General features: G+C 40.8%; 1 protein-coding gene across 2 annotated transcripts in view; it reads left to right on the plus strand.

The window, feature by feature from the left end:
* macrod2 (mono-ADP ribosylhydrolase 2) overlaps positions 1–14,475 on the plus strand; it is a 399,869-nt gene that overhangs the window by 157,925 nt on the left and 227,469 nt on the right. For both annotated transcript variants that reach the window (XM_071897955.2, XM_071897956.2), the window contains exon 5: positions 7,782–7,898. In XM_071897955.2, the coding sequence (XP_071754056.1) occupies positions 7,782–7,898 (117 nt within the window). The remainder of the gene's footprint in view (positions 1–7,781; positions 7,899–14,475) is intronic.

The following is a 14,475-nucleotide window of genomic DNA, read 5'->3' on the forward strand; positions in this document are numbered from 1 at the left end:
CAAACACATCCGCCATTCCTCTTTAATCAGCAGTTATGTAGCATTAATATAATAATCAGCATGCAAAATCGGTATCACTACAGCATCATTATTCTAGAAAATCATTGTCCATTATTTATACAAAGGGTAAAATGATTCAGTTTGTCCACAAAATTCCTCTCCACTCTGTGCTGGCAGCAAGCCTCAATCTCAGCATGATCAATAGACAGCACTTTATAGAGTACAGTGTTGAAATAATAGGGATAGACTGGGTAATAGCATGGTAACATCAACGCAACTGTCATATAAGTTGCTAAGTGTTGTATCAGTAACTAATGGATCATACTGTCTGTGTGAATCACTGGACATGGAGGTAAATATCTGACTAATGCATGATCAGATAAACACAGAGTCTGATGAGTATAAGCTATAAGCAGCAGGACTCGGTCTACAGGTGGCACCAGTACAACAGTAAAGAGTGCAATACCGCAATGAGGGTTAATAATAGTTGAGGCCACTGTCACTCAGCAAGGGTTTTTTTGTTTGGTTTATATGATGTGTTTCTATTCTACTGGAAAGCATCCTTTATTTTATATATTAATATAGTTTATATCTACAATATAATTAGTAGAGAGTAATAGGAAAGGTGGGTGAGAGACTGAGAGGTTATGAGATGGACTTGAACCCACAGTCCAATTATCTAACAAGGCTTACTGCTTCTCAACAGTTCGGGTCTGATAGTGCTTCAGTGTGTATCATCGTCTATTCAACAAACACAGGATGATATTGTCTAGGTTCAAATAAAAATATGTTATTTTTTTGTTTGTTTTTGTTTGTTTTTTCATTTGCCTGATAGGGTTAATTGCACCTTAATTGAAATGACATTGAGGGGGTACTATCTGCAGTGGAAAACCAAGTGGTACTACCAAAAGCGAGTCGAGTCGAGGCGAGTCGAGGCGAGTTGAGCCGGTACCATGCGGTGGAAAAGCGGCAATTGTCTATTCAACAAACACAGAATGATATTGTCTAGGTTCAAATAAAATTATGTTATTTTTTTGTTTGTTTTTGTTTGTTTTTTCATTTGTCTTTCATTTGAGGGTTAATTGCACCTTAATTGAAATGACTTGCTTTGAGACTTTTAGGTCATTGGATAATACCACTTTTTTTTTCTTTAACCTTTATTTAAAGCACACATTCTCATTCTTCAGCAATGACCTGCTTTGCATTCATAAAGTTACACACATTCACGCCTGGGAGCTTCCCAGTACAACCACTGAGCAGCTCTACTGGAGCAACTGGAGGTTAAGTGTCTTGCTTAAGGGCGCCTTAGTAGAAGTGTTGAGGGAGAGGAGAGTGTTAATGTTTGCTTCTCAGATTTTTCTCAGCTGATCAGGATATTCACACTGGCAACCTTCCAGTCACAAGCCTGTTTTTTCTAGGCGAGTGCTGCCCTGTTTTTGATGTGGCCCATGTCACACCCGAGTCAAAGCTGCCACTCAACATTTCTTTACACGTAACCTAGTTTCTTTATGCCATTTCAGAGAAAATGCTACCAATCTTTGCTGACATATTTGTCAATTTAAGGTGAAACCTAACAATAATAACAACAGGGTTTCTACTACATTGCTGTAGAACATGTGATTGGTGTGTCATTTATTCTCTTTCCTGCTTACATAGCAGTGTCAGGGGAATTGTAAGTTGTGTAAGCTCAAGGTATTTTATGTCACTTTGGAGAGTAACATCTGTGACTATCTGCCTGGCATTCTAATAGTCTAAATCCCCAGTTTAGCTAGGTATTATAGGTAGAATTGAGATTATTATCCCTTTCCTGGGAACTTGGTTACAGTAGAGAGTGATCCCTGGCTCTTGTTGCTGCTGAAATTGCTGTGATTAGGATACATAATCCAATATCACCAGGGAGTATAACCACAATGGCTGGAACAGCTTCTACCTGACATTTAGTTCAGCCAGGATCTCTGATTGGCACTTGATTAGGAACTAATCCATGTCATTATCTCCTTCAGTGAAATTAGTTGAGTAGAAAATGGTGTCGTAAATCACAGAGGTGGAATTGGGGAGGGGCTCGGATCAGTATCCAGCTCTGAAAGTGCTGTGGAGAGAGAGGGAATATGCTGTTGCCATGGATACCACAAAAAATAGGTGAGGGGGAATATGTGGCTTAATACTTTGAGGAATGCTTTCGGTTTTGTGTGCAAACTGTGACTCTCAGTGTGAGAGAGTATTGGTAAAGTTCAGTTCTGCCTACGTATCGGCCGCAAGTGTCAAATGTCTCAATGGGCTGGCAAGTAATGCCCACACGGACAAGGGGGTGAAGTGTGGGCCTACCCTGACACTGACATCTATGTATTCCCCTCTGTTAGATTATGTACTGATATTCAGACTCCCCCATATCCTGGCAGGTAGAATCCAGCTCATCCCCCACCCCCCCACCCCCCCCTCCCACCCTCCCCCCTCCTTCCTGCCCACCCTGTGCTGCCTCCTCTGGCTCCAGTCCTGAACCTAACCCTCAGAGGAGCGGAAAATAATTAGGAGAGAAAATTGCAGCTGACACTATTTCTGAAAAGCAGGGTATTGTAATGAGAGCAGAGCAGGTATTCATTGTGTCTGAGGGAGCGATTGAAAGCCCTTGGTTTTCAGGCTGCCTGGGAGAAGCCCAGGGAGAGTAAGCAGGGCTTTGCTGAGTCCCTTAATGCATGTGGGAACGAAGCCCTGAGAGGACGAGCCAGAGGTGTCTTCAACAATGGCAGAGCCAAGGTTACAGCTGAGTAACTAATTCAGACTGCTCCAGACTGACACGCATGCACATACACGGACGCACACACACGCACACACTCGCACACACTCGCACACACTCGCACACACTCGCACACACTCGCTCCCTCTCCTTTGTCTCTCTCAATCTCTCTCTCTCTCTCTCTCCGTCTCTCGCTCTCTCACTCCTTGTTCCCAGTATGAGTTCAGAGGGATGCCGTCCAGCCACAGCTCAAAGTTATCTTCATTAGCGGTGCAGACTTGGTGGAGTGGCTGTTGGGGGAAGCTTTCTCTGAGCAAGACACTCAGAGAAGATGAATAAATGTTTTGTCCCACATAGACCCAGCCTAAAGCAGTGGCAGGCTGCAAGGAGAGATAGATGAGGTATTAACTGTTATATTTCAACAGGGGCTGAGGAAGCCCAGTAGTGGGGTGGACAGCAGCAGATGCTGCAGCCTGAATATTAAGCCTGTTAAATGAAATGTCCTCCCTAAAGAGGTCTTAACAGGGGGTTGAAATATAGCACCGGGCACCACTGTTTGTGCATCGCATAATCTAGTAGATGTTCATTTTAGGGCTTCTACCAAGCATATGATTCAGTCTGGAAGCTTTGGGAGAGAAGAGAGGGGAAATCACTTTGACTGCCTTTGTGCTGCTGTGGTACAGGTGCAACATCAGGGTGAGCACAGTTTCTGTGATATTGTGTAAGTGTAATAGATTGGAAACGTGGGCTAATGGCTCAAACACATGGGACTATAGATGATGACAAAGCTTCATTAAAAACCTCATATCTACTTACTATGAGGCAGTGTTGCAGTCGAGTCACCAAACCTTGATTGAAACTTGATTCCAAATCAAGTCCCAAGTCTTGTGTTCGAGTAACCAGCTAATATCTGTGACCTAATCTGCTAGATATCTAGTTAATGTTAGCCCGTTAGTCAGCTAATGTGATATTAATACGATACGAATACGCTTGCTAGTTCAAACCTCAAAGTAAAAACCTTTCAGGCTGCATCCTAGACAGATGCCAGTTGAAATTTGAGGTTGCCCTACTCCTAGTCCTTGATTGTCTTTACATATTTTACATTTGGCACTACCTTTTGCGCCAGTTAACGTAACATCCATGGAAACAAAGTTCACAATATGTGGTGGAGCCATCTTCATCCATCATCCTATCAGTGGTCATGTTGTAAGATACATTTTCATAGCCTAAGTTTACATGTAAACTTATATTGTTAACCAACCAGATGATCAGGTACAAATTTAGAGTAGCACTGAAAAGATGTGTAGCCTATGTCTAAGGTGATGATCTAAGGTGAAGTTGGAGTCTGAGTCCGAGTCATCAATATTCAAGTCCGAGTTGAGTCACGAGTCATCAAAATTGGGACAGACTCACAACACTGGCTAGACTGTGTAACTGCAGTTTCAGTTTAATCATTTTCACCTCATAATTTAATTATATTTATGTGTAATAATATTACTCAGAATTACTAATGGGATTTGTAAAATAAAAGAACACATTTTTAATATTCGACCATCATTCACAGTTGTTGCTTTTGACTGTGGAAGCCTTGATGTTTCTTTGTGAACAACAGGATAGTGAGCTGGCCTGGCCTCCTCGCTGAGGTGAATGTAAATGCCACACTTAGTTAATGAGGATCTGAGGCTGTCTTTGTAATGTTGCAGGCATCCATTCTACAGGAATCTGCAGGGAATAATGCTGAAATCCCACTTAAATGAGAAAATAAATTGACGGCAGAATTGCATCTGGGTCATATCTCCACTTATGAAAACTCAGATCTGCTTTTAGTTGTCTAAATAATGGAAGTGGAAAAATGTATTCACCGTCAAGTTTTACCCCACATCTAGTGAAGTGCGTTCATCTCACCAAGCTTTACAACCCAATTTGCAATCAAATTTGAAATTAGAAAACACATTTGGAAACCTCTCTCTCTCTCTCCCTCTCTCTCTCTCTCGCACACACACACACACACACACACACACACACAGAAATACACACAAAATATCCAGGATGCATCTGTGGTACTCCACCCATTCCGTGAAGAGGTCTAAGTAAAGCGGGTAAATTTAATCTGTGGCGGTGACATCCAAGATCGTGGCAATCAGCCAAATCAGGTCGGCATTTTCTTCTCCATTTACGGGCAGTGTGGACAAACTTCCAGGCTGTAGGGACTCTCTCTGATACTGGATGCACAGTAACAAACAAACCCAGGAACTTCAGAGTAAGAGGTTCACACTCACTGTAGCTTATGCAACCGTGAACGTGAGGAACGCTGAAATGGTGAACTATCATCTACAATCTCATTCTCCGACCGGTGAGATGAAACACAGAACCTCATATGCTTTTACTCGCTGGGTTCCCAAGGTGCTCATAGGTAACGGATCAGCCACACTTGATAGTGATGAGAGGAAGTGTCTGGGGAGGAAGGGCTCCAGTGGGAAGCAGGAAAGCTGGACGAGTGCATTATTTAATTTTCCATAACCTGGCTGGCTTTACGAGGCTGTGGATTACATAGTTCACTCCACACCTGTTCTGAGGGAGTGCAGAGTAGACTTTCCCGCTGTCCAAGAAACTGTCTGTCCCGCTTGATTTAAAGATGTACCAAGGAATTTTTCCAAGCAACGGCTCAATTCATTTACATCATACCTAAAGAGATGCCATGTGTATTGGCCAGTCTACAAGCTCAATTAATGTCCTACCTCATTAAACCTTGTGAAAGACAATTTGTTTTAGCATAGTGCGTCACAGGGACGATACGCACGTTCATTTGCATGTGTTCACCGACCTGAATGACAGGTCACCAGCTTGGTCAATTCAGAAGGTGACTTCAGTTGGCCAGTTCAACAAGCATAGATGAGTCGATGACAGGAGTGAGGATTTATGCATCCTTTCACTTGAAAATGTCCCACCTTCCATCTGCATCATAGAGGTCATGTGATGCGCAATTTTCAATGCCTCATTTTTTCTTACTGAGCTCACTTGCTCCAAATTTGGATTTAGTAGCCAAAATGTTGTGTATCCATTTAGAAGAAAGAAGCTGCTTATAGATGTTATTAAAAAAACAACAAAAAAAACAGTCCATCAAAGAAAAGAAAGGGAAGTATTGAAAATAAAACGAGAGGTGTTAATTGAAATAGTTCCATCACATTGGAAATTCACATAACTTGTCATTAAACTGTAGTAAGACTGAGACATGGGGGAAAGTCTAATCAATTCAGCTCAGTAACAAAACACTGAATATGAGGCCTGTCTGGAAGTTTTGAGAGATAAGAAAAGCAAAATCTCTTCGACTGCCTTGTCACTGCTATGATACAGGTGCAACATCAGGGTGAATACATTTCAAGTGCTTGAACCTAATCAATTGAGCACTGTAACATAACACAGTGGGAAAAACATTTTTTTTTTCCTTGGAGGACTCACAGATCTTTGAGTTAAGCATATTGCAGATTAACATTTGCATTTAACGCTTAATGTTTGCTTGATGTTAAGAAGCAATTATGATGCAAATAAGCGTGGCTCATTATCATGGACAATATAGTTTGCACAGTAGATATTGTAAAAATGTCCAACCTATAGCCTACATCCACATTTTGTTATGTTAAGTAGCTTTCATTGCAACCAGAGCCATCTCCCCTCATATCCTCATCACTGTCAGACTCATGTTACTTTTTCAGAAAGCCATCAGGATTCGTCTCTGTCAGCTAGCTGTCCCTCACTCCATTAAAGATGATTGATAGAGCTAGAAAATCTTCCACCCAGCTGTTGTCTTTGACTCATCCCTGAGAAATTGAAAGGAGCTCAGAAAAGCCCCCGTCAAAAGATCTTTTGTCTGTGGGCAGAGGATGTTTCCAGTACAGCGAAGCAAAGTACATTTTGTAGATAGCCTATGACTACTCCTCAGCCTCATTTCAGTCTGTTTTTCTTCAAACTACATGTGAATGACTGTTACATGACAGATGAAGACAGTGTTTCAAGTCATGTCCTGTCTTTGATCGTAAATATAATTTCAGGTTATTTCATCCCATCAGTTCTTTTAAAGTAATCATTGGCTATCCTACCGGCTTGCTTTCTTTACTCTCCATCATTTTACTTTTTGATGGATAAAACTCGCATGAGAGACCTATTCTCTCTATTGCTGACATCTTTACAATGAGAAACCAAAGAAAAGATATCCCTGTTTGTCCAACTGCTGCTATTCCTCCTCCTGGCTCTGTTATCCTCTAATGGCTTGTGAGGATTTTTACAGGACAACTTGAGGAGGATTTTATGATGTTTCGCTGTGATTGATAACATGCTCTTGGAGGGGTGTCAGGCTTTCAGAGACGGATAATGTGGATTTCTATCTCTCTGCCTTCTTGTGTAAGACGTGCCATCAATCAAGTCTATCGCGGCCTTAACCCGGTAAAATTAAAACCTTAGGGGGGCGGGGGCCCGGGGTCTCGGTAGAACCAGGACACACATCAACAGGGAGCGCGACAGAATCAGAACACAGATCCACATCGTAACAGGCTCACCACAGAGAACAGGATAGATATAACATTCCCACCACAGGGCAGAAAATACAGTTAATGATCTGACTGTACATCGCCGCTGACAGCAGAGAGGGATTACAGGAAGAACCGTCTCATTTTCACTGTGTGTGGAGGCGTTATTAGATCCTAGCCCAGCTAATTTCTCTCCCAGGCTCGTCAATATTTACCAGCAACAAGCGCAGCGCACTATCTCCGCTATCTGCAGACCAATCTCACCCGCTAGAGAGGAGATACAGAGCTGGAGAATGGTCTTAATTTGAGAGCTTACAGTTTTAGCAGCCAGAATCAAACCCATGACCATAATGTTCAGTCCAGCGTCTGATTCTTGGCCCGCTTCCTGCAAATGGCTGTTTGTTTTGAAATAATAAAGCGCACACTCTCTCTTAACCCCGCTGGTTTGAGGTATGTCTCATGTCTGCTCTTGTATGTTTCTCCTCAGGTAGGCCTTACCTTTGTGTTTTCTGTTTCTGTTTCAGTTGATGGCTGCATACACAAAGCGGCAGGGTCCTGTCTGTACGATGAGTGCCACTCACTAAATGGCTGTGAAACTGGCAAAGCCAAGATCACCTGCGGCTATGATCTCCCTGCAAGATGTGAGTACCTGTAATTATTATTGTGTGATGTTGTGCTGTAAGAACCAGTGAGCCCTACACAATGCGTTCACTGATGCCTTACAGGAATACTAGCGTCTCTAATCAAAGCCGCTGCCGCTGAGAGCCGCGTCGCCTGCCAGTGATTGAATATTAAGATGCTTACTGGTAAATATGAAAAGGTTATATCAACCCAGGATGAATCCATATTGTTTTTTATAAAGGAGCCTCATTTATTCAAACCTCGGGCCTCATTTATTCAAACCTCGGGCTGCCACACCAGTTCAGTGCAGGCACTGAACTGGTGTGGAAAATCAGCGCCAGTGGAAACATGTTTTACTCAGTTGTTGGATTGTGCTTGCAACATACAGCACTTAAACTGCCTCTTAGATTTTACAGAGGATTCAGGTGCACTCATGCTTAATATTTTGAATACGACTTAGTCTGGCATTCCTAAAAGTTTCAGTGTTACAAACTCTTCAATTCCCTGAACGACCTCTATTTCAATTAAGTTTTGGATAAACAAGGTTGTATTGTAATTTAAACTCGAAAACACACACACACACACACACACACACACACACACACACACACACACACACACACACTTGAGTATACACATACCTGCGCATAATAACTGGGGGCAGCAGTTTTCTACCAGACAACTCAGTGGCATGCTTTTAATGCCCACTCTCCCAAAATAAAAAAAATAAAAAACATTTTAATCATAGTTTATTAGTTTTGAACAGTCATCTCTGATAAATAGGGACTTGTTATTTGGAAGATAATTAATATGATGGGTGCTTGTTGTACGGCTAGCTGGGGGTGCCATCTGCACACAAACAAAGACATTAAGGGAACTATTAGTTGCTTAATTTGATTGATATTTCATCCCTGATTTATTCTATTAACAGATCACATAACTCATACTGCCATGCCATAAATTATCAGAGGGAATGCAGCGGTTTCTTTGTTTTTATCTCTAACAAGGATGTAATGTTGTGTAATCTATTCCGAGAAAGTTTTCTGTGTGTGTGTGTGTGTGTCGGTCTGTGTGTGTATTGTATCACCTCTTGTCCAATTCCAAGAGCTTTCTAAGACAAAGATGGAATTTCCTAGCTAATGTCTGTTGGTAATTATTAGTAATGCATCTGTCACTCTTTATGTCTGTCGCAAGCATCTTCCCTAGCAAAGCTTGAAGGGGAAAAAAGTGATACAATGGGAAAAAAATGTCCTTTGGTACAATTCTGTCAAGACAAATGTCCCAGCAGTCCTAACCTATCCCTGAAGAATTTCCATGAGACACCCAAAAGAAGACATTAAAGATGAAATGAGGTTGTGTTAACACGGTCTGTCGTAAAGATGTCAAACAAACGCAGCAGATAAACTGTGAGGCAGTCTAGTGAGCAGCCGGTTCAAGTGTCTGCAATACCAAAACAGGGTGCACCATGACAATTTAATAACCTGCAATGTCACCTGGGAGCAATCTCACTGCCACTGGGTACTGTTATTATAATTATCTCTGGGCAGAAAACCCTCTCTGTGTTGATAACTCATTATAGAATGTGTAGTTCCTTACTATGAGCAGTCAGTTCTTTTTCGAACGTGATGCTACTTCATATTAGGGCTATCTTTCCGCACAGCCCGTTTCATCTTCTTATCTTCTAACTCCGATCACTGTCATCATCACTATTGTCCCTCTTGTCTGCTCTTGGAAATTGACAGCCGTTTGACTTTCCTTTGTGAGCGTTCAGCTTTGACAAGAGCTCTCACTCCTTCCCAAAGTCTATCCGATGTTTGGATTTTGTTCTTTTTCCATTAATTTCCGTCAGCGACTTATTTGTTCCACCTACACACGCATTATAAAGCTGCCTTGACTGCAAACTGCAAACATTCTAGTCATTCAATTCAAGAAATCCCAAATAATAGTCTGTCCACCCACTTGCAACGAACAAAGTAAACAAACGAGACATTTCCCTAAATTCTGTGATGTAACATGTTGGCGTAACAAGAATGGGTAAAAGCTTGCAATGCAATGGCAATATCTGATTGATGAATTGAAAGTTAATCTTAAATTAATGGCCTATTCTTTTTTTTTTTTAAACAATATATTTATTGAGTTTTTCTTTTTTTCCCACAAAAAAAGATACAAGGCAATCAATACAAACAGCATCAGACATTAATCCCCCCCCCCCCTCCAAAATGTCCGTAATGGCCATAAAATAAATACATAAATAAACTTTAACATAATAGCAATAATAATAACAACAATGGCCTATTCTTTGGCTAAAGCAAAATAAGTAAAATGATTGAAATAGTTTTAATACTTGTATCAATCAAATGTTTAACTGCAGCAAAAGTCTAATTTCTACCAAAAGCCTCATTTTATTATTCAGAGTTGATGGATTGTCTTGATTATTGAAAGAGGTGGTAATTGAAACTTGTTGCCTGGGCTGGCCATAGTACAGTTGTGCCATAAGGTCAAAAGCCTTTATATTAAGCAATCATGATGTGCATTGCAGCTTTTCTACACCTAAACAGTGATTGTAAGAAACTTAAGAAACTCTCATTTGATCTATGAAATGTTCCTGCCAATCAATATGAGGCCAATCCATTGTGAAAGACACACTTTGACTCTAGAGACTGTAGAGACTCTAGAGGCATTTGACTAACACACTTTCATTTGCCGGTGCCTTCCAATGAATTGCACAGGACGCATGTCTAATTTTTTAGAGAAAATCAGTCTAGATGCGAGCTTCAGCGAGAGTTTGTGGAGTCACTTTTCACTTCTCATCATCTTCTCTTTTCGAAAGACAGTGAGCTAAATGAAATTATATTATGGTCATACTTGTTGTTTGGAAAATAAAGCATTAGGCAACCCTGTCAGTGCATTTATAGATTAATCTCTGTAGGCTGTGAGACGTCAAACGCAATGGCTTTTAAACTGTCAAATAATACTGTCAGAGACTGAAGTGTCAGGCTTCAATTTGTGAGATAAATAATGTACGTGGACTGATTCTGTCTTCTACAAGTAGTGTTTCTCTAACATGCCTGTCCACCCCGGCCAACTGAACACACACTTTTGGATTAGTCGTGAGGTTCCTTGCGGAAAAGAAAAAAAGAAAAAATCTAATTTGAATGTGAATGTTCATATTACTAGTAGAAGTTCAAATTGATAAATGCCAAATTTACATTGTGATTCCTATGCTTGCTTTAAAAATAGGGGCCAATGTATTAATATAATATTTTGATTTATGTCTATCTGCAAAATTGAATGGATGCATGTTTGCGGGCGTGTACGTACACACACACACACACACACTCTCTCTCTCTCTCTCACACGCACACACGCACACACACACACACACATGCGAAGTTGCTTCTGCTGACGTATGTCTACAGATGGTGGCTTCTCTACTCTTCCAAGAGTGAGTAGAACACAGACAGATGGACCATTTACCATTTACATCTTGGCAAAGCCCAATATTTCCAATGTGGGCTTTCTCTTTCCCATTTTGCCAGAACATTAGGCTGCTTTCCCCAATTTCCTATAAACACATAAATCTCTCAGAGGGTTGCACTCTTCTTTGGGGACACCCTTTCTGGAATCCATTGCACTGCATATAATTGGAAATAAGTAAGTCTAGACCTTGACTAAAGCAGAACAAACTGTGGATCACTTTGCCTCTAATTGAGTTTTTAGGGTTTTAGGCTTTGGCGTCATACAATGCACCCAGCAGTACTGTCTCATGCCTTTGCCAACAATTCAATGGCAATAAGCCATCCATCATACTATGAACTTGGCCATTTATCTTGATCTTGCAATGTTTTTCAGTCTTAACTGTTATTAGGAGATAATATCACCCATGGTGTATTGTATTTCATTTGTAAAAGGCTTATGCAGGTCAATTTTGTTAATTTTTGATGAAATGGAGAAATTGGAATTTAAATGTAATAGTCAATAACTGGTAAAGAAATAAAATGCTTCCTCGTGTTCTGGACAGATGCTTAATGCCCACAGGGAGAAGAGCCCCCTTTGCTTGGGGGAAGTTGATCCGAAATCATAGAGTTCTCCTTGTTTGGAGATCTGATGTGCTGAGGCAATGGAAAATGACCAGTCTTAACCCCCTCCATTTGAGCCTTTTTTTTCTCTCAAGACAAGAAAATTGCTCTCCATTACATCCCAATAAGCAGTTTAGGCTGTGAATCCCAGTGGCAAACGAGCCTTTCCTTTAAGAGGGCCAAGCACATGTGGGACTGATTATTATGGGCTGGCCAAGGATTATTAATCAATGACAGTAATTACCCACCTACCATAGCGGAAAGACTCCAAAAAAAACTGTGTCTGTTACATCAATCTGACAGGGAAATTGTCTATTTGCCCTCATGTTAGACAAGTTACTCATCTGTTCATAGATTAATGATCAACTGAAAATGCGACGTTAAGCGTTACAAGCCAAGCCACATATTTATGAATACGCGACTTGAGAATATGTTGCGACACTGTCATTGAATGGTGCATTACAAGCATTCCATGTTAAGTCTGCACTATGCCTCAAAAATGACCAAATTAGAGTGCTGGGTTAGAGGGGTTTTGTTCACCAAAACATGCACAATGAGTGGAAAACACAGTGAATACGGCAAGGCCATAGGCAAGGCCATGCAAATTAGATGTTGGGTCCAGTTCAGCTCTCAAAATAAGATCCTTTGAAAGGTGGCAATAAGAGAGAAAACTTTGTGCAATGTACTCAGTTTGGCAATTCCGAATGCCATCTTGCTGCCTGACTCAGTCGTAGGTGTTAAGGCAGGTACGTTTTCCGTCCAAGAATATTTCTCTTCCAAATTTCAGAGGCTGTCTTCTGCCCATATACCTGTCTGTTTACCGCCTGCGTTGTCTTATGCCGCGCCAACTGCTGGCATCTTTATAATGGTACTCATTATACTGATTTTTGTTTCTTTGTAGATACAGACATCATTAATTCACCTGTGAACATTTGCCACAGGCTGCTCACTCCAAATAATTTGCCTACAACTCAGTATTCAAGACATGTGCCAAGGTTGTAAAGAACATTGGCAGTGCAGTTTCTGGTAACAGGATGGCCAGTGACGTGCCGCAAAATCATCTATTAAACTCTCATATGATGGTATACAACTAATCAAATGTCGTTTTAGCCATCAAAAGTGATTAAGCCAAGCGGACCTTGGGATGACTGTCTCCCAGAACTGCCGAACATGCTGCCGTTCCTGCCTCCTAACTACGGCTTCACACATTCTATCCGCGAGACCAAAATATTTTATTACGACGTTATTTATGGCACTATTTCCATTTGGCTTTGCTGGCCAGGCCTTAGAAGGCATTACACAAACAGGGAAAGTGGAAGGCGCACAGGCTGTTGATAGTGTGATATCATTATATCCAACACTTTTATGAAAATAAAACGGAATGGAAAGAAACCATGGGAGGCTTTTTTTCACACAATCTTTCTGAATGTCAACATACCTTTGTTGAATAATTCATTTGAAACCTGGATATTGTTGGATGACAGTTAACCCAGCATTGAACCTACGCCACCTCGCCTTTAAAGACGAAGTGAGCACAGTATACTAACAACTAGTGACGGAGCAGTGTTGTTTTGGAGGGGCATGTTTGTGCCACCACTTGATTTGCATCGATTTTTTAGTGAATGCGATGGAAAGAACTGCACAGTTTGTGCATGCAGTGCAATGTTGGTAAGCTGGGACCTTTGTCTCTTGGTCTGTCACTATGTATTCAAGTTATAGTCAGATGAAAAAAAGATTGTTTGCAAAACGTGTGGTGAAATATTAATACACCATCTCGTGGTGCAAGTAATTACTTGAAAATGTTTTGTGAACGTGGTCATTAAATGTTGAAGTCGAATAACAAACATCAAAATCTTTAATAAATTATTCAACCTTCATACAATATGAAATAATTTGATGAATATTCTTGCATACTTTGGCATATTACACATCTATTATCCTATAAATAAAATTGAAGTGTTGGCAGTGCTTGCCTATATAGTATTGTGTATTTTTATAATTTATTATCACATTATCCAGTATTGTGACTGAACAATAACCAACTCCATTTCATGCTCCTTGATCTTGTTTACATGAAACACTCTGTTTGCTGCGTGTGATAAGGTGTGATCTTCATTCAGTTGCAGAGACACATCTTAGGATCAACTGCAGTGACTTAACAACACAATAGAGCCGTCTGAATCTTAAATGCCGGTCCACCCTATCAACACTTAGCAAGGACCTTGTGGGTTAATCTGCACTTGCACATTTCAGCCCTAGCTGTCACAGTAGACCTATAAGGTATTTAGAGTTCAAACTAGAGGTCTGCTTGAGAAAGTTAATGTCCCAGAGGAACGTTTAGATAGACGGGGGGTGTTTTCACTCTCCAATTTCATCTGAAATCTTTTACCCAGTTTTGTTTTCCTCCCTAGGGCTAGTTTAGATTGACAGTTCAAAACGCTTCTGCTGTTTATTGTTTTGCTTCTTTCCCCCCCATTATTCCTTTAGCTCGAAGTATATGTTTTAAATAATGAATTTT

Source organism: Centroberyx gerrardi, chromosome 15, assembly GCF_048128805.1.
Source record: "Centroberyx gerrardi isolate f3 chromosome 15, fCenGer3.hap1.cur.20231027, whole genome shotgun sequence".
NCBI lineage: Eukaryota > Metazoa > Chordata > Actinopteri > Beryciformes > Berycidae > Centroberyx > Centroberyx gerrardi.